We start from the raw sequence: 24,076 nt of genomic DNA, 5'->3' as shown, positions 1-24,076 counted from the left end.
TATTAGAACAAAGCTGTGAGTTTGTGTGAAGTGCCACCTTGCCATATGATAAATGAATCTTCCAGAAGACCAGTGTCTTTCAGTTTTCCCTGCATGCAGACTGCAAAACTACTGGTACCTTGTTAAAGCATCACTGCTGGTAGTTTACAAGGGCATTTGGAGCACCTGCCTGCAGATGTGGACAGGAGTCTGGTGGGCCTTCAAGGAAATTTAGTGCCCACCTCCTGCCCACATCAAAATTAAATGCTTGTCCTCTTCAGGTAAGCTTGCAAGTCTGATTCTCAAGGTGAATTTTGAATTGCTTAGATACTGTTGGGAACTTGATGCTTCAGTGAACAGTGTTCTGTGATCTCTGGTGATTTTGTCATTGTTACTGGTTGAATATATTTGGAGGTTGCGAAATAGGTGATTTCAAACCCATTATATCTGGAAGATCTTGGGTGAGTAAAAGACAAGTAGGTGGTCAACAATCTTCCTGCCAATTCCTGTCCTTGTTCCTTGTTTGAAATGAGACTTACATTTAGCACCCAGTGGGTTTCCTTACTGTGTAGCAATTAATTTCTTTCTTTAACTGCTTTTTCTTGTCCCTAGGGTGTACTGGACAGATTCTCCCAAATTCAGCCTAAGCTCGTCTTCTCTGTTGAAGCTGTTATATACAATGGCAAAGAACATAATCACTTGGAAAAGCTGCTTAGTGTGGTAAAAGGTATTTTTGCCATGTACCATCTACTTTTAGTTATACTGTAGTTCTCTGGGCACTCAAAGCCTGCACTGCCACTGGAAGTGACAGCTTGGAGTGCTTCTTGCTGTCCTTTCTCCTTTCTAGCATGTCTGTGGCCACTTAGAGTTGCAGAACTGATTTAAGTAAAAACCAATCAGTCTTTTGTGAGTTTTTAAGTCTTTTGCTAAGCTTAGCTTAAATTTCTAAGTGTTTCTATTGGCATCAGTTAGCTGGCAGTGTGAGTGGGGAAACGTGGACTGGTGGTGGTGTTTTGGGTTTTTTAAGCCCATGGGAAGTGCTGTGAAGACAAATGAAGAGGTATTGCAGCACGAGGGCTTGCAGATTACACGTGCATTTTTAAAAGGCTGGCAATATTGATGAAATAGCATCTTGGGTAACAATTCAGTCTTCTGGGGTTTCTTAACATTTAAAACAATATTGAATACTCGGTATACCAGTATTAGTTCTGTTACTTAGTGCATGATGCTGTGCGATGCAATCAGACAGAAAAGTCTTTGGTTTATGTAACTGAATGTAGGAAATGTTGGTTTTTCTTCTGTCTTCCAGGACTTCCAGATCTGAAGAAAGTGGTTGTGATTCCATATGTCTTCTCAAGAGAAACCATAGATATTTCTAAGATTCCAAACAGGTAATGGGAGCTTTTGAGCAAACCAATGGTGGATGCCAATAGCTATTGAAACTGCCTGACCTCTTGAACTTGAGGAAGCTAGGATTTAGCCAGATGCTTAATGGAGTCCAGCGTCGTACTGAAAACAGTAGTAGTACATTGCTGCAGATTATTTTGCTTCTACAAAACCACTGTTGGTATTAGTGATTCTTAAATGAAGCCAAAATTGAGTAGGGTATAGCAGGGAGAAAAAGTGGCTTCCAGAAATAAACAATTAATAAAGTGGCGTCTTGTAGAGAGAACTTGTTTTGCTTATTTACTAGTCAGGAATAAGTGTTTGATACCTTTTGGTAATGGTTGAGTTTCCAGAGTCTATTTGGGATAAGATTGTTCTGCTTTGACCTGTGACTGACAGGTGATTAGAGGAGCAGATTTATTGGCTTGATTGTGTTACTGCTCAATATTTTACTAATATTTTATTTTAAAACAGAAAAAGGGAACGAGACAATTGGCAATTGAGAGTAGAAAGAAATAAAAATAATATATATGTAGTTTGAGTATGTAGTTTGTAAAAGCTATTAGGTACAGAGGTAATATTATATATGGGCTGGGGTAATGCTTTGAAAAAAACCCAAAATGTTCCTTTATTCTCCTTCTATGCAGTGTCTTTTTGGAAGACTTCCTTGCTGCTGGAAAAGGCGACCAGGCTCCCCAGCTGGAGTTTGAACAGCTGCCTTTCAGTCACCCTCTCTTTATCATGTATTCATCAGGCACAACGGGGGCACCAAAATGCATGGTGCATTCAGCAGGGGTATGTCTTCCCTCCTGGAGCTGCGCCATATATATCTAATTACCTGGGTTATAGTTTTCCTTTAACAGTATCAGATCTAACTGTACTTCAAGGAAGAATTGATTGCTGACAGTTGTTCAGTAATTTGCAATGAAACTCTATTTGTAACTGACTGTTGGAAAGCAAATATGGATTAATAGGGGTATAAAACAATTCAGCTTAGAGAATGGTATGGAGACTTTTCAGAGATTTCACCTGTTTCCTAGGAGCAAGTGTCTGTCACCACAGCAGCAGTAGAACTGGCCTGAGTGACACTTGTAGAAGAAAGGGCAGAAAACTTGAATTGAGTGCTTGTAACTGATTTTTGGACACTGTCAAGTGGCCCATAGGGAGCTTGCATTTTTATTACGTAGAATTTTTTTTGACCTTAAACTTTACTTATGTTTATCAGTTCAGAGCATGTCATCCACATCAATCTTCCTTTAAAGAAGGAAGCCAGAAGGTTAGCTCTCTCTTTGAATGTAGGTTTTGCTTTATATGGGAGCTTTGCTTTGGGCAGTGTTTTGTTGTAACTAAAGTTATATGCAGTGTTACTGCCAAAATCACTTGTGCTCACGTGCTTTTACTACTCATGTTCAGAAGCTGTTCTAGGCAACTTAAGGTTTCAACACTATGGCTGATGGCTCGAGTCGCTTCCTGCACTTTAACTCTGCCGTTAGTGCAGTCTTTAATAAAAGGCAAGTCTTTCCTCCTTAAGGCAGGCAGAATTTGTGATTTGTACCAACTTGTACAAATTAAACTGCACTATTCTTAGCCAGTGTCCATTGTCTCTCCTGCTCTCTCTGAAAGTCAGGATAAGCCTCTTGCGAGACTGGCCATAGTCACTTAGGTATCCTGAGGGCAGGATTGCTTTGATGGCAAGGACCAGAGGATTTGCCCTCAGACAAATTCCACACTTCGTGTAAACACCAGCCTTATATACTGTCAGCAGGAGATCATGCCAGGCAGCATGTGACTTAGCATTTATGTCCCAAAGGGACCATTTTGTGTTTGTGAAGAAGAAAGGAGGAGGTGTATTTTGAAGCTTGACGGCCATTTTGAAGCTGTGCTGGCTTTAGGCTGGTTAAGTACTTAAAAAGGTGGTTTAGTGAAAACAGGACAGGTTTTGTTCAGCAATGCGTGATAAACAATTGGGAGATGAAAAACACAGATGTAGATCAGACAACAGGACTTTACTCTGTTGCAAAGTTCTTTCCCTTCCCATGCTATCAGCTTAGCTTGCCTCTGCTCTCCCTCTGAATCATCTTTTTGGCTCAAACAGAGCTACTTCAGAGTTGAGGTAGAGTCTACTCATCCTTCCTGGAGAGGAGGGAATGTTTGGGTTTGTTAAATAGTCTCTTATTTATGAGGATTCTGTGTTCCCTCTGTTCCTGTATTGCCGGGTGACTTTGAAGTTCTGGTGCTAACACCTCTGAGAGCCTAAAAGCACACAGTTGTATCGGAGGCGTCCTTGGTTTGCGTGCTGTGTGTATGCCAGTTTGGATAGGGCCTACAGTAAAATCCATGCAAAGAAATTATTGGATGCGTTCTGCATGCTTGATTGGGTTTCTTGGTTTGTTCTTGGCTTAATCTTGTTTCCAGTGTAATTAATAGTAGGATTCTCATTGATTTCAACAAAAGCAGAATTAGCCCATGGTCTGCTTCAGATTAACCGGTTTGGTTTTGATAGTTAAAAATACAAGAGGTGACATTTCAGTAAAGACATTTCAATTATTGCTTATTTGCAGTGTGCTTCAATGCTGTTTTTATTACTGTACTGATTTTACAGATGCTAATAGGCAGTTTACTTTAAATTCACAGCTCAAATTATCTAATGCTGCAGTATGTTTCTGGTCTGTTTTCTCTGCTTATATTCTGTTTTCTTGACACATGGTGAAATCACACATGTAAATATGAAAATGAAGCCAGGTCACAGGAGATGATTTAAAAAGCAGTGCCTCAGACGGAGTAAGATCTTTCTGATCTTGGAAGCAGAGTGGTATCGTATTGAACAATTGGGTGTTCTATGGATGGACTTTTATTGAAAAACGTTAGTGAGTAATTGTTATTCGATATAGTGCTGAAAACATTGGTTCTGCTTCTTACCTCTTTTTGGTTACTCCCTATGTCCAACTGTCTAAGGAAAGAACTTCTTGGTAAAATCCTAATCAGTTCATTTCTGTCCATTGTAAGGACTTGTAAGACCTGGGCTTGAAGAGCTGCACTGCTATAGGCTTCTTGTAACCGTAGGCAAATTGCTCTGAGGATTTTTCATGCTTGGACTCTTTCTGAACACTGTAGAGAACACTGTGTTTGAGACCGGGCCCAGCAGCTGTGAGTAGCTGCCCTCTCAGCTATGGAACCGCTTAGCGCAGGTCCCTTGTGTTCTCCTGGTGTGTGGCTCAGTAGCATCAGTGCCTACTGAGCTTTTGTCACTCCAGATGTTCAGAGCTTTATCAGCACTGTTGAGCCCAGTGAAGACAAGCAGACCAGTAAGTTTTTATCAGCTGTCATGAAATGCTAAATGCTTAGGATTTATTTGGAGGGTCATATGCGTCCTATAAATAAACTTGAGAGAGCATCTTGGGCCAGAAGTTCTTCAGAACAGCTATGCCTTCTGCCAGGACACTTTTGTTTTCAGACCAAGAGTTACCAGATTTTGCAGGAGATAAGTTCACAGCCTCTGCCTAAATTGTTAAAAACTTCCTTTTGGTTCCAAAACTGAAACAGCAACAGTTAAATGAAGGGAAAAGAAATCCAGTATTTATTTTAATTGAATATGACTTTTAATTTCACTGTTTTGTGTGGCTCTTCCAGATTCTCCTGCAGGAACCATGTGCTTGCTTTTATAAATAAATGAAATAATTATGTTAACACCTCCAGTTCTTTTGCCAACCTTAATTAAGTTAGACATAAGTCTTTCTAAATCCTGACTTGTTCTAATTTTTAGATGTAGATGATGGCGGCTGTAGGTAGGTGGCAGCATTGTGACAGCTTAGTGCATTCAAACAGTAACAGGTGAATTCAGACCTAGTTCCTTTGAGCTGCAGAGAGAAAATAAGATTTACTCCTTTATTTTTATTTAATGCTTTCTGCCTTTTCTTCTGAAGCGTGTGCCAGTTTTATGACTCACCTTTTTCATTTCAAATGTTTACCTGTAATCTCTTTTCTTTCAGCATAAATCTTGTTTCATGCTTGTGAGGCTCTTAATAGTTCCACTATAACTTCTTGCATAAATGCAACCCCCATCTTGATGTTGAAATCAGCCACATTAAGTTGTCACTGCAGTGGAGTAGTGAAGTAATGAAGTAGTTTGTAAATTTATTTATCCTAATTAGTTATGCCTTAATGATGATCAGGTAGGTACTTCAGCAGTCTTTGCAACAAAAGAGAAAAGAAATAGATGTAACCACATTGTTTATCTTGATTTGAGCAGTGAGAATTTTCATGTTGCGAGTCACCTCAGTGCTTACAAGAGGTGGGTTAGGTCTTTTGCCTCCTACATGCTAACAGATAAGGTAGTTTGAGTAAATAGTGCTAATGTATAGCAGCTGCTGCTGTTTGTAGCAGCTCTAGCTTCCAGTTGCCTAGATATACTGAAAATGAAGCTCTGTCAAAGGGCTTATCTTGGAAAAATCTGACTGGTAAAAGCATGTAGTTAAAATTATAGCCTGCATGGAGTACTCTGCAACTCTGACTGGGCAGAGTTGGAAGTGAAGGAAGTTATTTATTCGGTGGATTACAAGTGATGTGTAGTGGGAATTGCTGAGGTCTAATGAGAGAGGCTGAGAAGTTATGTGAGAAAATGGAGAAGGCGATTTGCTGCTGCTGTTGACAGGCTCTAGAATTCACTTCAGCTGTGGTTAAAAGGAAATACTTGCCTGTAATCCTGCAGTACATCCTGTGAAGAATTGACAACACCAGGCTTTTTAAAGTCTTAATGTGCTGTCAGTTTTGCTTTCATTTATGTGAACTTATGTTTCTTTCACCACTTTTTCAGGGTACGTTAATACAGCATCTGAAGGAGCACATTCTTCATGGCAACATGACCAGCAATGATGTTATTATGTACTATACAACGGCAAGTGTGGCTTATTAAGGCGTTTTAAAAACACTTCAATGTATTTTTTGTATAAAGATGGGAGAGCTTTTCCTACAAATTGACAAGTACTTTCTTATGTATTTGTAATCTGTGTTCTGCAAGGGATTGTCCTATTTAAGAATGCAAAAAAAACAACCCGGGGGAATAATCAAATAGGACCTTTTTGATGAAATGTCAAACCATGTTAAAAGATTCTGATCTACTTAATGAGGAGAATGGATTGATTTTTACTGTCTTAGGTTTATTGATCTCTCATCAATATCACCTGCAAAACAGGCTCCACATTCCTGTGTTAAGAAGGGCTTGACGGTGATGAAGATGAGAATTTACCTCCTTCTGTTTTGATGAGAAGGAAAGAGGCTGCCCAACTCTCAGCCTAGTAAACAAAAGGGACGAACTGATGTATGTAGTTCAGTTATGTGGTAGTTTCATTTTTCTAATGCTGCGGTAAAGAAAATTGTTCCAAATTCTTCTGTTACTATAACATTTTGAGAAGGCTCATGCCTTTGCTGGCGAGTTCCTTTCTGAATGTTGACATTACTGGTCAGTTTGTAGTAATATCTGCATGGAGGAATCACCATAATTACCTTATCCCAAAGCTCTCCTGTCTCTTGACTTATGCCTTAGGCATGTGTATAGAGATGTGTGGAATCCGCCTTTCTTTAGGTAAGGATAAGTTAGATGAACATGCATCAGGAAATTGTACCTTGGGGCAAGTGAGAGGATAGACAGTGCTCCAGCCTTACTTTCTGATTCCTAAGTGATTGGACCTAATCGGCAGAGATAGGCATGAACTCAAGTGTTGGTTTAGCAGTTTTTTTTAAAGCAGGGAGACTTCAGAAAAGGGAAGTGGAGGGAAAGATGGCCCCTCATGCAAAAGGAAGTGTGCTTTGGTCCAGATAATTCTGCCCAAAGCTACACCTGTCCATCATTTTCTAGTGCCTGTAGGCTCCTCTACCAGCATATGACAGCAAGCAACACTCGTGATCCTGTGACAGAGCTGCCAGGAAAGTGGACAGCTAGCTGACAAAGATGGAAACCAATAGAGGTATTTTCTTTTTTCCAGACGGGCTGGATGATGTGGAATTGGTTAGTGACTGCGCTTGCTACAGGAGCTTCAGTTGTCCTTTATGATGGCTCTCCTCTAATTCCATCACCAAATGTGCTCTGGGACTTGACTGACAGACTAGGGTATGTAAACAAGATTTAATGAAAGGATAATGGTCTTTGTTCGTGTTACGGCGATTCCATACAAGCAACCTTATTAAAAAGTGTCATTCTTGTGGTCAGAAACTGTTGTGTAGCATCACAGAGTTTCTTTTGGTTTAGCCTTGAGTGGAAATATATTTTAAAATTTTGTACTAAAACAGTATTTGAGAGAGAACAGAAGAGACAAAGAGCTGATTGTTTCAGATTTTAGTGAAGTATTTGGATTCCAGGCAAACAAAGAATTTTGGTTCAATAGTCAGTTTTCAAGAGCAGCCTTTTCAAAAGGCAGTGATTGGGAGCTAGCTGAAGAGTATTTTCTCAGCACGCTCATAACGTAGAAAATAGAAATCCTTCATTTCGAGCAGCTCCAACATAAGAGTCAATATCGCGCTTTGACATAAAGACACAGATTGACTGTAAACGCTTAGCAAGGTTGCTTATATTTTCATATTTTGCTTTTTAGTCTATAATGCTTAATTCTCCCTGTCAAGCTGTTTGTTAATTTTTTCACAGTTCGTTGTCTAAATACACTCAGAGTGCCCTCTCTCGAAACCTAGAGAAATGGCAGGTATTGGATGAACAGCTGTAAAATCCGGTGGTGGTATTTAACTTTATACATTGATTAAACTTAGTTTTTTTATAACTTGCCTGTTTTGCCCGCTGGATGTAAGGAGTAGATCTCAATGGTATTACTGGTAAAATAACAAGTGTCATTTTTAATTGTCAATTAAAATTAATTCATTTATAGGAAGTGAATGTAAAAAAGTAGTTTTCTGACTCTTGATAATTTAAACTTTACTCGTTTTGTGACCTGTAGTCTCTGGCTGTTATGATTGAAGGTTAGTACCTAGTTGGAATGCTTCCAGTAAAGAAAAACAACAAAAAACCCAACACAAAACCCCACAAACTTGAGATATGTTCCCCCTCCTCTAAAAAAACCCAACCTAGTAGAACAGGCAAAAATTTAGACTCGAGAAATAACACAGCTTATTTTTAAGCATTGTTTCTACATGCCAAAGTAAGTGAAGATAACTGAAATGTGTCTGCATGTCTCGCTTTGTAATCTGGTGCTAAAAGCAGTGGCCATCTGTGTGGTACTTCATAATGCAGTCTGTTCCCAGCTCAGTCATATGTTACATATTTGAAAGAAAAGACTTCATGTTAAGACTACCTTCCATCTCTGAAAATGTACCATATTTCCCTTCAGATAGCATTTTCTTGTGCTATCATCAGGATATCTCATATTGCAGGACAAGGATTGCATAAGTGGACATCAGCTAAAGACCTGTTGAAGTGAACTGTGTTTAGTCACCAACTATTATGTAGCACTTGGGAGGAAATAATTGGAGAGTAGGCTCTACAGGTGCTGTAGAAGAAGTGTCAAAGCTTAAAAATAGGGAAGCGTTATGTATTCTAACGGTAAAATGAGTGATAATTTGAAGCATGGAAGGAAAGTAAGATGTTACACAAGAGTAAAAATAGTTCATAGGGCTGTGGTATGTGTTAACTGGAGGAGTCGTATCCTTCAGGTGCCGTTCCCATGTACCTAATAAATTGCTCTGTGCGCTGGTGTGTTTGTGCAAAGAGCCTATCCTTACCGGAGAGGTGGCAGCCTCTCAGCAACTGTCATTCACCTAAATGGCCGAGGAAGATGTGCCCACTTGGGAGTGCTGAAATAGCCCTCTCTCCATTTCTGAAACTATACTGTTCTCTCAAGAGCAGTTCTACCTTCCATCGTACCTTTAGACTGAAAGCAAGGACAGCAGGATGTTATTTTAAGTTCTACTGGTGTATGTATTGCCCATATTCTGTGCACTCCGACTGTTTCCTTTATCCTTACTTTTGTGTTTTCTTGAGTGAGTTTACTGCTGTGATGTAAAATGAATTAGTAGACTGCAGAGAAGATTTCCTGGAAGTCAGCAGGAACATTAAACCAGCACTTCCATCAATAGGATAGGGAAAGGGTGCAGCCTTCATTTCAAATTTTAATATGTTGTTTTGGGGAGCTCTAAATATACTTTTTGCAAGGGTGGCATTCAGTTCTTCTTCTTCAGGCCGTATTTCCTGTTCAGTTAGGCACCTGCAACTCAGGCTTCTGTCAGTGGGAACCGAACAGGTATCTAAGAGAAAATCACCGGCTGCTGTCTTCAGAGCGAAGTATTCTTTGTGTAACTGAGCCTTGAAATGGCAAAATGTTTATATGTAAGAGTAACAAGGCAGCAGTTTTGTTAAACAGCCTAGAGGCAATTATGGCCCATTAATGAAGTAAATGTTATAACATTTTATGATGTCTTTGGAGTGTTCTGCAGTTATGAATTCCTGTAAATGAAAGCGAACGTTTTCCATGAGGTGGGAACACTTTACTTAATATTTAAAGATAGAATTAAAAGTTTCAAAGCTGCAGAGATATGTGATCTGACTAATTTTGATTGCTCAAAAGGATGTGCCTTGCACTTAAAAAGCTTTAAGAGACTGCATAACTTGACTTATCAATGTACAGTGTCTCCAGCCTCTGCTTGCTGCAGCGGGAATTGCAGGTCTTCAGAATGTTAGCATATTAAAATATGCGAAACATTTAAACTTTCTCCCTCTAGGATCACCATTCTTGGAACGGGTGCAAAGTGGCTGGCTGTGCTAGAAGAGAAAAATTTAAAGCCATGTAAGCCTCAAAAAGCTATTGAATCCCTTCTGTCCTCCCTCTTGCCTTTCCTCTCCAGGTTCTGTATCTTGTCACAAAGTCCCTCATGTAATTATTCTGGATTGTAGTGATGAATAGTTACAAACTCTGGAAAAAGTTCTACCTTAACCTGTCTTGTTGATTTCCTGCTTTCTTAAGGTGAAACACACAATCTCCAAACGCTCCACACTATCCTGTCTACAGGATCACCGCTCAAATCTCAAAGCTATGAGTATGTCTACAAACACATAAAAAGCAGTGTCCTCTTGGGATCCATTTCAGGTGATGCCTTTATGCTACACATTACTAATTCTGTTCATTGCTTGTGTGGTTCCTTCTTGTTTGCCGCTGTGTATTTGGGAAGCTTAAGCCTTGGATCATTCAGCCTTGGTTATAGTTAAACTGGAATTAATTGTCTTTTTAGTGCAGAGATTTTCTGCATAATTCAGTGTGCCATAATGAAGCTTGTACACTCAAAGGCTTTTAGTGGAATGTTTCTGACATGGTAGATGTTTTGGGTTTTAGCTTTTTTTTAAGCAGGATCATTTATTTTGACTAGCTGTCCTTAGGGGTAGCAGGGTGAGATCAAGAAGAGAGTCTATTAACCTATGGAATGTACTGTTCTGCAAATAGCTGACTCTAGCAGAAAATACCTCTTGGAGAATTTTTTGCGTTCCTGTTTCAATTCTTTCATGACAAGTAACTGGCACTGCAGACAGTTTTTTTTTTTTGTAAATTATGTAATTAGAGAAATATCAAGCCCACATACTGTGTGGTTTGTTGTGAGGACCACTAGCCGAGGTAACTTCTATTCGCATAAGGTCCACCACAGGAGCTCCTCATTCAGATTTGTAATGAGGACTGCCTCTTTCAAAGGGCTTTTTAACTCAGTTTAGTTTGATTCCTTTAAAGTCTGACTATTCTGCTACTGACCCTGGTCTTAGTGCTGAATCTTGAACTTGCCACTGTAGACATTTGTAGTCTCAAATGCAGAAGATTATTTTTGAGGAAAGCTGACATGATTGATTTGTCTTAATTCTACTTCCTTGAAGTCCTAGAAAGACTATAAACATTCCAGTTAACAAAAGCACTTTGACAGTATCTATTTTTAAGATAACTGTTCATCCTATAGGCATTTACTTATTCTTATATAATGGCATTTGCCTTAAATGAGATTAAAGAAATAGGTAGAAGGTGAAAGTTATGCCTCGAGGAATATTTCTGCATATGGCATGTATGTGTAAGATGTATAAAGTAAGAAGAAACCTCCTTTTGTCAAAAGTCATGTAAGATCCTAGCTAATACTGTGTGTTCTATGCTGTTTTATGGGCATCAGAGGGTTTGGCAAAGGTGGGAGTTTGCTGTTCTAGAGTTCTTCTGTAATCTTCAGTTTTGATTTTCCCAAAAAGTATTGTGTGTTCTAAATGGACTTCTTTTATTTTAGGTGGGACAGATATAATTTCATGTTTCATGGGTCAGAATGTTACAATTCCAGTTTACAAAGGAGAAATTCAGGCCAGAAATCTTGGAATGGCTGTAGAAGCATGGAATGATGAAGGTAATGGTTATCCAAAATATCATGCACAGTTATGAAATGCAGTAGTTACGTGACCTTAAATTCGATCAGATGGGTAAACAGCTGTTAAATGGGCGATTACTCTTTGGAAGCATGTTCCGCAAAGCCTGGATCTGGATCCACCTGATGTGGATCGTACAGGACTCTAGGGAAGATTACCAATGTGTAAAATGGCACTCCTTTTCCATAACACTGCTAAAGCCCATCAAGGCCAAATTATAGCCTCTGGTGTCTGTGCTAATTAACTCTGTTACTGTGTGTGCCAGGCTGATGTCCACCATGTGGTGTGACTCTCCTGAAGTTACTGAGGCTAAGGTAGAGATGAGCTTAGGACTCAACACAAGATGTTGAGAGCACCAGTCAGCTCATCGTATACCTACATCAGCATTTGGTATGTAAGTAGTAACTGTAGGTGCTATTTGCTTTGGTAGCCTGTTTTTTACAGAAGGGAAATGCAGAAAATACCTTTTCTTTTGTAAACAGGAAAACCGGTTTGGGGTGAAAGTGGAGAGCTGGTTTGTACCAAGCCTATTCCCTGTCAGCCTACGCACTTCTGGAATGATGAGAATGGAAACAAGTACAGGAAAGCTTATTTTTCGAAATTCCCAGGTATGTAATGAAGGACTATGGATGTTGCTCAGACTGACCAAGGGCAGAGACTGTATTGCTGCTTTTAGGAAGGTACTGATTTATTCTTGCCCAGTGATAGGCAGGTGCAGCTTTGGATCTAGTTTTCCTGGGTGAGAACCCCACGACATGTTTCATAATCTCACTCTGTTTTCTAGTGCTTTGTTTTGAACATGGATCCAAAAAAATTTAAGTCTCTGGAAAGCTCCAATTCCATTTTGCTTCTCATTAGGCAGATATGGCTGCAACAGCCTCATAATCTGTAGTGCAGACATAGACTGCTTGGCGTGAGTGTGAAATGCAAGTGCTGAATAGGTCAGGGAGCAATCCTCTATTAATGAGTGCTACTTGCACCTCTGCCAGACTGCTCCTTCCTAGCTGGAGGAGTGAATCCTAGGGGATAAGTGCTGACTTGCTACCTCATTAGCATGAGGTTTAAGTATATGCTGCCTCAGACATGCATATTCTGCATTCATACAGTCTTTCAGTAGTGGCGAGTGTAAAGGAACAAGAACTGTGTGCCAGAGACTTTCCTCCTGATAATCGTGGAGGACTCTGCTTGTCTAGAGCTTTTGCTTATGCGGCACAGCAGTGCTGAACTCCTGCTCCCTACAGGGCAGGGGATTTTATAGGAGCAGGACCTCAAGCTGCTTCTTTTTGGAGGTGGAGGCTTTTTTGTAAATAGCAGCAATAGAGTGGATTCACAAGAGAAGCTGGGATGTGCAGCAGGGGATAATCGTATAGGAAAATAGAGGGAATGTTGCAGTCTGCATGTAACCCTGACAACAATAAATGGAAAATAAAAAGTCTCTGACAGTTGTTAGACTGAAATCACAGTGGTCCAGAGCTTCTGGCTGAAACACCTTTCCTGGTTTTCCTTGTATGTAGGCTTAAGGTAGTAACTGTTAAGTTAGAAAATGGTCTTTTGTGCACATGTGTGGGCAAATAATTGATGTGTTTTTTTCTTTAGAAAAAGTTGAATAGAATTGGCTTGTATTTCTGTTTGTGGCAGGCTGCTGTGGTGGTATTCATCTTTTAAAATACAAAAGTTATTCTAGCTCTGAGAAGTAGAATCTGAGTGTACATTAACACAAATCAAGAATATAAAGCACACAGACTCCCTAGGGAATCGTTGAGCCCTATCGTGCCAGCCTAGAAAGCTTCTTGTACAGAATTGTGCAGCATAAAAGTGGATCAAGGAAGACTGGAGGGAATATTGTGTGGAAGTCTTCCGCCTTCCTCAGAATGTGGTGTTCAGGACAGCTATTTGTTTTCTAAAGGGTGCTGTATAGACATGCAGACAAGCAATGAGAAGATAACCTAGGGTATGATTTTAATGCGAGAGCTACTTTTGTGTGTGCTAAGTCTTTGTGAATGCACTGTGGATTTTGTGTAACTGCTGTATTTACTGTGAGTGGTTCTAAAAGTCTATCTGATATGTTACATTTTTATATATATTTTACTAAGTTATGTGAGTTGATTTACACAAATGTCTCCTGTGAGCGGATGAGTAAGAAATCGGCTGCTTAACCTCTGTCATTCTCTAATAGGTGTTTGGGCCCACGGGGATTACTGCAAAATTAATCCCAAGACAGGAGGAATTGTCATGCTGGGTCGCAGGTACAATATCTTGGTGGAAGTGTTCTGAGTGAATAAGTGCTAAAACTTGCAAACTTCACCTTGGAGCATAATCTACGTGATTGTCATGCCTGTCAGCTTTTATATTAGTTTTGTTAAATCCAGTATTGTAGATTTCAACCCTTGAATTAGAGCAGCTGGATTAGAGAGGAGGGGGCCTATTTGTGTATGTGAATACAGGACTTATTGGACTTGGTTTTGTGTTTCATGACTTATAATGATGATCTAAGAGTTTGAGTTGGGGGTGCAGCACATTCACTTCACCAAGTGAAGGTGGTGAGATGGGAAACTTTTTGTCTGGTCTTGGCTCTGCCATTGACTTGCTTTACAGCAAAACTTAATTACAGAAGGTCAGATATTAATTTGTGCCTGTTAGTGAACATAGCCACGATCGCCATCATGGCTAAGCTTTCTGCTTGCATTTAAAAGCTGCTGTTCCAAACAAAGTTGAGTGAATGCCTTGAAGCTGGCTCTGACATTGTCGCTAACAGAGCTGCTCAGCAGACATACGGTGTGAGGCTGCTGTGCTTGAAACAAGTTCCAGCTGTAAGAGACTGGGAAGTGATGATGTGCAATTGCAATATGGTGGAATACTACAAAGGTCTGTTTTGTCATCTGTAGGTTGTAGGCTACTGGAAAGGGGAGGGACTGGGAAAGGTGAATGAATAATGTTGATGTTCTCTGTACAACTTCATTGCAAAATGCCTTCTTGAATTAAATCCGTTTAAAATTTTCTAATGTGGCTGCATATTCACTGCGTGAAATGTACAGAGACTTGGTTAATTGCATCAATTCTTCTCTTTTCATCAGACTCTAATCACATTTTAATGCTTCTTTGTTTTGTTTGTCTGATTTTCAGTGATGGTACATTAAATCCAAATGGTGTAAGATTCGGAAGTTCTGAAATCTATAACATAGGTATGAAATTAACTTTCCACCTCTTTCAGCTATGACATGGTTGCCTTAAATCTGAAATGTAAGCATTATAAAGATGTTTGGAAGGATTAAGTAATAAAAGACTTGCAGAGTTTCAAATGAGAGACAGTAGAGAGCATATTAGCATTAACAGAAATTCTGTTTTGTAGACTTGAAATTGATTGCTTTCCTGATGTATCTGTAGGACTGGAGATAAGTAGTCAAGATGTTTTCCATAGGATGTAGCTTTCATATAATAAGGCCTTACAAACTAATTATATCATTCAGGTTTATAAGAGAATACCTAACTTCTGAGGCTTTGCTTTTTTTTTTTCCCCAAGACAAGCTCTTGACAGTGGTTTTATTGTGTCTTAATAATTAGATTAGGTTCTTTAGCTTGTGCTTTGTATTTCAAAGCAGGTCTGGCTTGTGAAAGGCAATGAAACTGTGCCTCCAAAGGTGCTAATCTGACATTTAAGAACCTCTTGCCTCTCCTTGTTCTTGTGTGATCAAGCGTGATAGTTTTGTCTATGCAGCAGTGAGGTTTGTGAGGAAAGCCAAAGAAAATGGCTTAGCATAGAACCCCGTTATCTGTCCCAGAAGTTATAGCAGCATTTTTTAGTCTGGGCCTAAGTTCCTGGTCCTTAAACCTGGGTTTTCCCCTGAGCAGGAGTTAAAATTTCAGAGCACCCAGAGGGGGCAGCTCATTGTAGCCAGGACATGTTTTGTGTTTCCAGCTCTAGGAAGGGTGATGCTTCTTTTGGTGCAACCAGAAAAAATATGCCGTCAGAATAATAATATGCAATTGCTGATAAGGACGCTTCCTTTATTTTCAGTTGAAGCCTTCGAGGAGGTTTCTGATAGCCTCTGTGTCCCTCAGTACAACAAAGATGGGGAGGAGAGGGTGATACTCTTCCTGAAGATGGCATCAAACCATGTGTTCAGCGAGGATCTGGTGAAAAGAATTCGAGATGCAATACGTATAGCGCTTTCTGCTAGGCATGTTCCAAGCCTCATTCTAGAAACCAAAGGCATTCCGGTATGTCATGAAAAATGCTGCCTACTTTTTTTCTTTGTCACCTTGAATAGTAGTTAAGGAGCAGTTGTCATTGCTCTTCAAACCCACATGCGTGGAAATTTTAGCATCTCAAGAGTGTATTCAAGCTTTATAAATAGTTGTCTATGTTGCTTAGCAACATCATTTCTCCTTTTCAGCTAAGCATGTTCTTGTTTTTTTAACAATACCTAAAAATGCTCATTCTTAGTTTATAAATGTTGTGTTTTCTCAGTAATGCATACTTTAGCCTTTTAAAGGAAAATGTTAAAAAGGTAATTTAACTTTAGCTTTTCTGGCTACCCATAAGGTTACTTCATTTTTGTTTTCCTGTTTCAAGTGACATTCTTATGAAAGCTGCGAGCTCTGAACAAATTTATAAAATCATCTTGTAAATCATTTCACTTTTACATCTGTTTAGCCGCTTAAATGTAGTTCTGACTGTCTTAACTGTAGCAGTAACTAAAATAAAATCTTTGTGCTTAGGCTGAGAAGGGCGAGGAGGGAGAAATTTGTACAGCCAAAGGTTCTCCATGCTTAGTCTTCTGGTACAGTGCTCTTCCTTGCTGTGTGAAGTCTTTAGTTGGAATGCCTGTTTTTTTTTGTAGTCCTCTCTGATGCTAGAGCCTCCTCAACAGCTCTGTTTGCACTTAAGACTTGAGCGTGCATAGCGAAAAGTCTTGAGGCCTCAGACCAATTGATATTGATGCCCATTTACTGTCAACGTAGGCTTCAATGTGAAAGCAGTCTTGGGTTCAGGACTGCCAGCCTCTGTGGTGCACACAGCTGTCTGGTTCTGATCTGTTAAGTTACTTCTGTTTCAGGCCACTGTTGGCAAATAATACTTGGCTCAAAAGATTCTTTGCACGTGTATAAAATCCCCTGCACCTGATAGTCTGGATTTTCTGTGTTGCAACTGAGCTTCTGCATGAAATGTTGAACTCTTAAACTGTGTAAATCACCTGACTGTACAGCTGAGGTATTTGTGATGGGCTGCCCCTCAGAAAAGCCTGCTTAGATCACTAATAGGCTCACACTTTAAATTTACAATTTAATTACCTTTCAGGTAAATATGCTAGCGGTAAAGTGATCGAAGCTGTCTCATATCTCTCTTCGAAAGTTTTGCTAGGAAGGGAAACATTTTTTCTGCTACTTTTAGAAATGTATTGAATCCTCATCTGAAGGTACAACCTAATCCTGACTGTGTGCTGACACTGAACGCTGGTAGGAGTAGTACAGCTGTGGGAGGTGATTAGTACTTCATTAACACAAAGCATGGTTTTTAATTGAGGTATCCAGGTGTTATAAAACATACTGCAGACTGTTTGAGCAAATCTTTTGAGTCCTGTCCTGACCATGTGAGCATTCTGGTCATCATCCACAAGATGTTTACTTAAAGGAAGCAAATTTGCTTTACTGGACAGTCTGTCTCATAATTTTTTAAAGGGGGCGCTTCCCTTGCAGGCCACTGACGTCTTCTGGTTTCTGAGCATTGAAAATTTGTTTGCTAATCGTTGAGGAGGAAGAGTGGTTGGTTAAGGTGGTTCAGGAGGGTAGGATTACATGTGGCTTCAGTATGGAAAAGTTTGTTGTAGCAAAATCAATATTGCAAGAGCGTATTGAGGGTTTTTTAGCCAGCGCAGAAAGATCCCTGATGAAAAATCATGGTGCCAGGAGTTCAGGAGTTTCAGTGACTTTGGAGGCCAGGAACAACCTGGGTTCCTCACTCAGCAGATTCAGTAGTAAAGCAAGTGGTGTTTCTGCTCTCAAACCTGACAGACAAAGCTGAGGAGATACTTGGAAGTCAGCTTTTCCAAGCTGCCATCCCCTAAAGCTTCTCATGGCACCAGCCTGAGGAAGGTTGTGTTAAAGCCTTGGTGCCTGTGAAAGCAGAGAGCACCTAAAATGGGGCCTGGTGGTTCCTGTTCAAGTTGGCGTAGTTCTTCCTTACTGTAATTTCCTAGCTGGAAATTAGTGATCTGGTCTCAAGAAGAGCAGAACTAGTGTTATTTTTTTCTGCCATGTTGTTACTTTTAGAATAACACAGTGTAATAGAATGTATGTGATTCATAAGTGGAGGTGAAGCTGCAGCTTATTGTGGTTTGTTTTGAAAATGTAACTTTCAGCTCAGTGTTTCGCTTTAACTTACTAGAAAAAGACTGTCTATTTAAGAGATGAAAGTCATGGGTTTCTTCTCCCAAAGACCAATGGAGTTGGGCTTTGTTTTTTGAGCCCGGTCTTAGAAAATTAAAAATTGGATGTGTTGGAGCATAAACAATAAAAATCTTTAATTTTTTTATACCATGATTCTGATCTTGTTTCAGTGGTTTAAGTTGGAGCTGGATCAGATTTTCAGTGTTACCACAAAGGACTAATAAACTAAAATGACATAAACTCTTCTTTGAATCCCACTTACTCTTCCAGTGATTTTCAGCAGAAAAATGCTGGTGCCTCAAGTGTAACAGAGAAGGGAAGACATTATGCTAAATTTTGATTGAGTTCTGGGAAGGGTGGAGGTTCATGTATATTTCCATTAAGTTACTATATGAAAAGTGTAATTTTACCATTGCTGGTTTTGTTTTTCAGTATACAATAAACGGGAAGAAAGTGGAAGTAGCTGTGAAGCAAATGATTGCGGGGAAAAACGTTGAGCAGCGGGGAGCTTTCTCAAACCCAGAGACTTTGGACCTGTACCAAAATATTCCAGAGCTACAGAACTTCTAAAGTCACTTGTTTGATTATTTTTTTTTTGCATCTGTCTTGGTTCTGTTTGTTTTGTATATATCAATAATGTATGTAAAGAAAAAGCTTTATTTAATACTGGTGGTTCTTTCTTTTAAAAGAAAAAATTTCATTAAGTGCATTACAAAAGGCTTGGGTAAAGCTTAGCTCCCTTTTATTGGTTAAATATGCCATACATCTTGGAGTTTTTTCCAGCCTGGAAGGAGGAACCTGCCTGTTTTGATTTTTTTTTTTTATATATATGTATATGAGTGCATCTTTTCTGGTTAGTTTTACATCAGCAGCCCATCAAATGGGAGCACAGATAGCATAAGTCACAGCTGCAAATAGAATACTTCAATAAAATGTTGGCTTTCTTCTTTTTAAACTGGATTTTTTAGCAACTTTTTTTTTGATCCATGTGTTTCAGTCAACTGTAAGGAATATACAGTGATTTTAACTACCTGACTGCGTAACATGAGTGCTCTGTACGTAGTGTGCATTTAAATGTTTTTATAACCTGTTTGACTTGGAGTAATTTCAGTTTTGAAATAGCTCACGGTACCCTTGAAAGTAATCGGTGCTTCATTTTCTGGTGTAACCTTTCTATTGTTTCTATTTAGCTGATAGACTTCTGGTGGTTCAGAAGGCGAAGGAGCAATCACTGCCTCCTTCCTGGTGTAAATCCAGGTTATTTCCATGGAATTTACTGTCATTACTCTGGGTTAACATTGCAGTTGAAGACAGCGTTTCGCTTCCTTGTTTTGAAGTTCGTTTGCTATGAGTCAACAATCCCATGTTAATTAGCTGAATAATTCCAGTGTGTTTGTTTATTAAAAGCTGGTTTTGTAATTTTTTACTGTATGTCACATTGAAAGCAAAACAATGTTTTCTAGCTCTGTATCCTTCCAGTTTATAAAGGGAAAAATACTATAATGAGCATACTAAAACAGTGAAATGGAAGCACTAAAACATTGTTTTGTTTTTCATGAAATACTGTTGCAGTATTTGTACCGAACCTCTGGCATTCAGGATCTCCTGCACTATTTGAATTTTGTGGATTAAGTATTTAATGCATTAAAATCATGGATGTCCTTGCAGTTGTGTTGAATACATTCAGCATTGATAAACAGTTAATTAAAATAAATTGATTCTTTATATATAATATATATTATACTTATTTCAATGTTCACTCAGTTATTTTGTCTTATTTTTATTTTCCTTTTTAGTGCTATGGAATCATTTTTAGCTTAATTTCTTAAAGATTTTAATCCCAAGTTCACACCACTACAAAACTCTTGTTCTCTGAAAGTTTTATCCTTTTTTCTTATGCAGAGCCCAGGACAAGTAAAACATTGCTGCTAATTACATATGCATGGTTGGCTCATTGAGAAGGTCACAGGTGAAAAGGAGTGGAAGAAAATGTGATGAAAGTGAGCCTTGTGTCAGTACAGTAAGGAGTTGTAGGCTGTGATGTGTTAATGCTGCTAAAAGGAATACTGCGCGCTGCAAGGTGCGTACTCTGTTACTTAGGGCAAAATCTAAACTGTCGTGTTTAGCTGCAGCTTGTAAGTGTATTGTTTTTCTTCCACCCTGTGCTCGGCTCGCTTGCTCCAGTGAAGCTGAAGGCCGTTGCAAAATACGTCAAATACTGCTGCTAATAATTCAGGAAGAATAAAACCGCCTGTGAATGTGGCTGAGCAGTAGCCCCTCTCAGGTGGTCTGCGAATCAAAAGAACACAGTCGCTGCAGGATGCAGAAATGCCTCATTAGCAAATGAGGCTTTAAATGAGCTGGTCTTCATTTGAGTTTCTGAACTGTAGAGAGTCAGACAATATACCATGCTGGCATGATAGATGTGATAATATAAATACCAAGCACCCATTAGGAAAGTATAAAAATGAGCTATCCAGCTGCCAATAACCTATGATTAAAAGTACCTTTAAACTCCTTTCCCCTCTGGCATGCTATATATAAATTTTACATTAACTGTGACTTTGTATTCATTAAAACTTCATTATATTGTTCTTTAATTCATGCAAAATGTCTGGAGTTTACAAACCCCACAGATCCTTATTAATAAATAATTTGGGGATATTTAATTAATTAAAGATAGTTTAGAAGCACAGATACATTAAGAACGTATACAATGCCTAGAAGCTGCTTTTTCAATCCTTTATCCTCCTGGCAACCCTGTAGAAAGTTTAACAGATATAATTTGATCTCTTGCAAATATCAGATGTTGCAAAGCTTTTCCCAGACTATGGTTACAAATGAAAAAGTAGATGTATTTATAGATTGGTCTGTGCACTTATAGCTGGTTTCAAGGATCTGAGTTTCAGAAGTGCTGGATGCTGATAGCTCATGGAGTTCCAAGGAGGAGGAGAGGTAAGTGGACACTTCTGTTAGGCTGTGAAATGACTTGCACTTTAACTGCAAGTTCCCAGCACTTGCAGAGCTGAGAACACCATCCAGATTTGCTGCATCCAGCGTGGACCACCTGTTCCAAATGCTGTCCTCCAAACAACCAACATGCACTAGAGGTGAGCAAAGGTAAATGCGAGTGACCCATGGCTTTGGGTGCTGCCATGGAGCTGTGAGCATGGCTGTGCTCCAGCAAAATGCTTGTGTGAAAGCAGGCAGTTGGAATCATGACAATTTGTAAAGGAGGAGCGCAATGTTTCCTTTCTGCTTCCCATACTTGGTTATAAACCAGCTGTGTTCTTTCCAGGGCTTGAGCATAGGGCGAGTGTGGTCAAATGTGGTGTCGTAGGGTCCTTGCAGACTAGTGGCACCCGGGTGCTCAGCTGCAGAGAGAACGTCTATAGAGAGAACTGTTGGCAACAAAAGATCCCATGTGTACCATGGTTCCAGCTCCAGGAGCTGTTAGTGCTGGTCTACCTCATGTGCGTTTAATTCAGTTTTGATGCCTTAGTGCTGTCAGTGTGTAACTGGTTTTACCTTGTATTGTGTAGCCCCCTTCTTTTTTGTTGGTTCTTTATAACCTGGGGTTCACACTGTTGGCTGGAAAGTTACAAAGGCAGATTTTAGCGGCGTGCAAATAGAACTAGTTCTGGAAACAGCTTTAAGCCTCTGACATAGATGTCAGAGCAGAGGTCTTCAACTTAATTTTTTTTTTTCCTTACTCAGTCTTCTGCAGGTTTGAGCTTTTTGATCTCTGAATTTTGCGATGGAATTGGTGCATTTGCACTGGACTCGGACACAGTTTTATCACTCTCCTTTTAGAAATGAGCTGTTGTCAGCTCCTGTTAGAGCAGGTACTTCCCCCTCCCACTACCTTATGATTTCAATTAATTGCCCTAGTTAGTGGTGGTTCTCAAAGAAATAAAATGAGGTGGTACACAACAGCCTAAGCAGAGAACAGCTGATAAAATTGTTTATTGTTGTGTGCAGGAGAAATTGGTTGTATGAATCACTTTTTCAGTGATTTTAAAAACACAGGTAATTGCCTGTTGGAATGCAACTTCCCTGGGGCCATTATTGTCTTTCAGTTTAATGCATACATATTTAAAAGGATATATTTTACAAGACAGAGCAGTCAGTCACACAGGTAAATGCATGTTAAAGTAATATTTAAAATGTGTTAGTAAGGAGTACTGGTTTGTTCTTGAGATGGAACTGTAGGGCTTTTGGTTTGTGGGGGGCAAACAGTGTCTATAGGGAATGCTCTGGAAGGGAGATGGTGTCAAGGTGCGATGGATGGTGTCCAAGTGAGTCTTTGTGTGAGATGTTTGGGAATGATATTCCCCACGTCACATCCATGGATGCAAGTCCTGCCAGAGTCTTCCTGTTGGTAAGTGTAGCTCCAGCTGGGACACAGCAGGGCTTTGGGGTGGCTAAATAGCAAAAGCGAGTTAAGAGTCTTTCTAGATGGTATGTGAATCATCAGCTCAGCAGGCTGTGGAGGGAGGAGAAGGTTTGTGGATAGCGAGCACTTTTGCAAACAAGAGACCTGTGGTGGAGCACAGCACCAGAGCTGCATGACGCAGGCCCTGGCATTGGGATCTGTCTTGGTGCTCAGAGGCACAAGAGTTTGGGTAAGGTGGGAATGGCACGTTTGTCAGCTAATGGGTTTGAAATCACCTGATGTGTTGTTCTTGGCATGGGGCGTCGAACACATGTTGATTCAAAAGTTGTTTTCTGAATAATGTTTCATTTCTGTTTCTGCACTTCCCTTTCTTCCAGAGGGTCCCTTTATGGAGCACTTCAACTCTGTCTCCCTTTGAGACTCTGATCAGAGATGTTTCAGTGTGTCGGAAAGCTTTGGTCTTCTTACAGGTGATCTTTGGAGCCCTACATTGAGCAACTTCTCTTAAATCTTGTAGCTCATTACTGGTTTCCTGAGGTTTGTTGGCTGGTTCTTGTGTCCTACAAAACTGAGATGATAAATCCAAAAATGCTTGGTTCATCTTTCTCCCTTCGTGAGGAAGATATTTTTAGGTCTTAAATAATCAGGTCTCAGACAGCACTGAGATGCAACTTAATTTTCTTATACATCTTTTGCAAAAAAAGGAAGCTACGTGTCATAAGTTGTATTCTTCTAGAAATTAAACCAGGGTACAAATTGCTGTGAAGCATGGCCACAGTCCAGCATGGCAGCCTTAGAGTTGGTGAGAGCCCCACATATTTTCCTTGCTGGGAATTGGGGGCCTTTTTAGATTCAAATAATGAGATAATCAACATCAGTTTGAGCATCTTGCTCTACATGATCTGTGTGCAAAGTGGGACTGAATCTGTTATGCAAAGGAGAGAGAAACAGCCTCTGAAATGCTATTAGCGAGTCAAAGTGTGTCTCAGAACAATTTCAGTTGCAGAACAATAAGATGTCCCAAAGTATTAATGTAGCAGGCTGCAGCTGTCCACACGATTTCTCATCATCGCTTCTGATGGCCAGAGAAATTCTTTCAAACCACCAGTCGGAGATGAACTTAAGTGATAAAACAGTGGTGGGGGTGGGAAAATCCTTGGCATGCCGTTGTTTAACTGGGTTATGTAGCACATTAGTGAAAGCTTAATTGGACCTTGTAGTTCTTAATTAGAAGACCTTAACGAATTCTCATCTTACTACTTTTGACAAGTGGTTTTGCAAAGTTCAAGAGGCTTATCAGCATTCAGGCTGAGGTTCTAGCTGAAATGCTAATGTTCCTTGGAAAAAAAAACATCTCCAGGATTGTTAATTAGTTTACAATAGCATATTAAAGTATAGATGTAGGAGTTTGCATCACTAATGAGGAGTCTGCTCAAAAAACCCAACCCTTTTTCAGTTTTGTTACCTCTTCTGTAGTGCTATAAAAGAAAAGAAGAGTCGGTTGTTACAGGGTAATGGTCCTACTGAGCCTATTCCTGTGTGGTTTCTTG

At 39.7% G+C, this 24,076-nt stretch overlaps 1 protein-coding gene across 1 annotated transcript in view; it reads left to right on the top strand.

Moving 5' to 3' along the window:
* Positions 1 to 19,883, top strand: part of AACS (acetoacetyl-CoA synthetase) — a 41,667-nt gene extending 21,784 nt beyond the window's left edge. Inside the window, exons 6-18 of the mRNA XM_009555728.2 lie at positions 592 to 706; positions 1,289 to 1,370; positions 2,013 to 2,160; positions 6,179 to 6,259; positions 7,347 to 7,471; positions 10,084 to 10,148; positions 10,326 to 10,448; positions 11,611 to 11,724; positions 12,226 to 12,351; positions 13,920 to 13,989; positions 14,867 to 14,925; positions 15,759 to 15,961; positions 18,563 to 19,883. Coding sequence (XP_009554023.2) covers positions 592 to 706; positions 1,289 to 1,370; positions 2,013 to 2,160; positions 6,179 to 6,259; positions 7,347 to 7,471; positions 10,084 to 10,148; positions 10,326 to 10,448; positions 11,611 to 11,724; positions 12,226 to 12,351; positions 13,920 to 13,989; positions 14,867 to 14,925; positions 15,759 to 15,961; positions 18,563 to 18,700 — 1,449 coding nt within the window. The 3' untranslated portion in view covers positions 18,701 to 19,883. The remainder of the gene's footprint in view (positions 1 to 591; positions 707 to 1,288; positions 1,371 to 2,012; positions 2,161 to 6,178; positions 6,260 to 7,346; positions 7,472 to 10,083; positions 10,149 to 10,325; positions 10,449 to 11,610; positions 11,725 to 12,225; positions 12,352 to 13,919; positions 13,990 to 14,866; positions 14,926 to 15,758; positions 15,962 to 18,562) is intronic.
* Positions 19,884 to 24,076: the final 4,193 nt, after the last annotated feature.

The sequence above is a fragment of the Cuculus canorus genome, chromosome 17 (genome assembly GCF_017976375.1).
Source record: "Cuculus canorus isolate bCucCan1 chromosome 17, bCucCan1.pri, whole genome shotgun sequence".
NCBI classification, from domain to species: Eukaryota; Metazoa; Chordata; class Aves; order Cuculiformes; family Cuculidae; genus Cuculus; species Cuculus canorus.
This window is presented reverse-complemented; position numbering and strand designations above follow the sequence as displayed.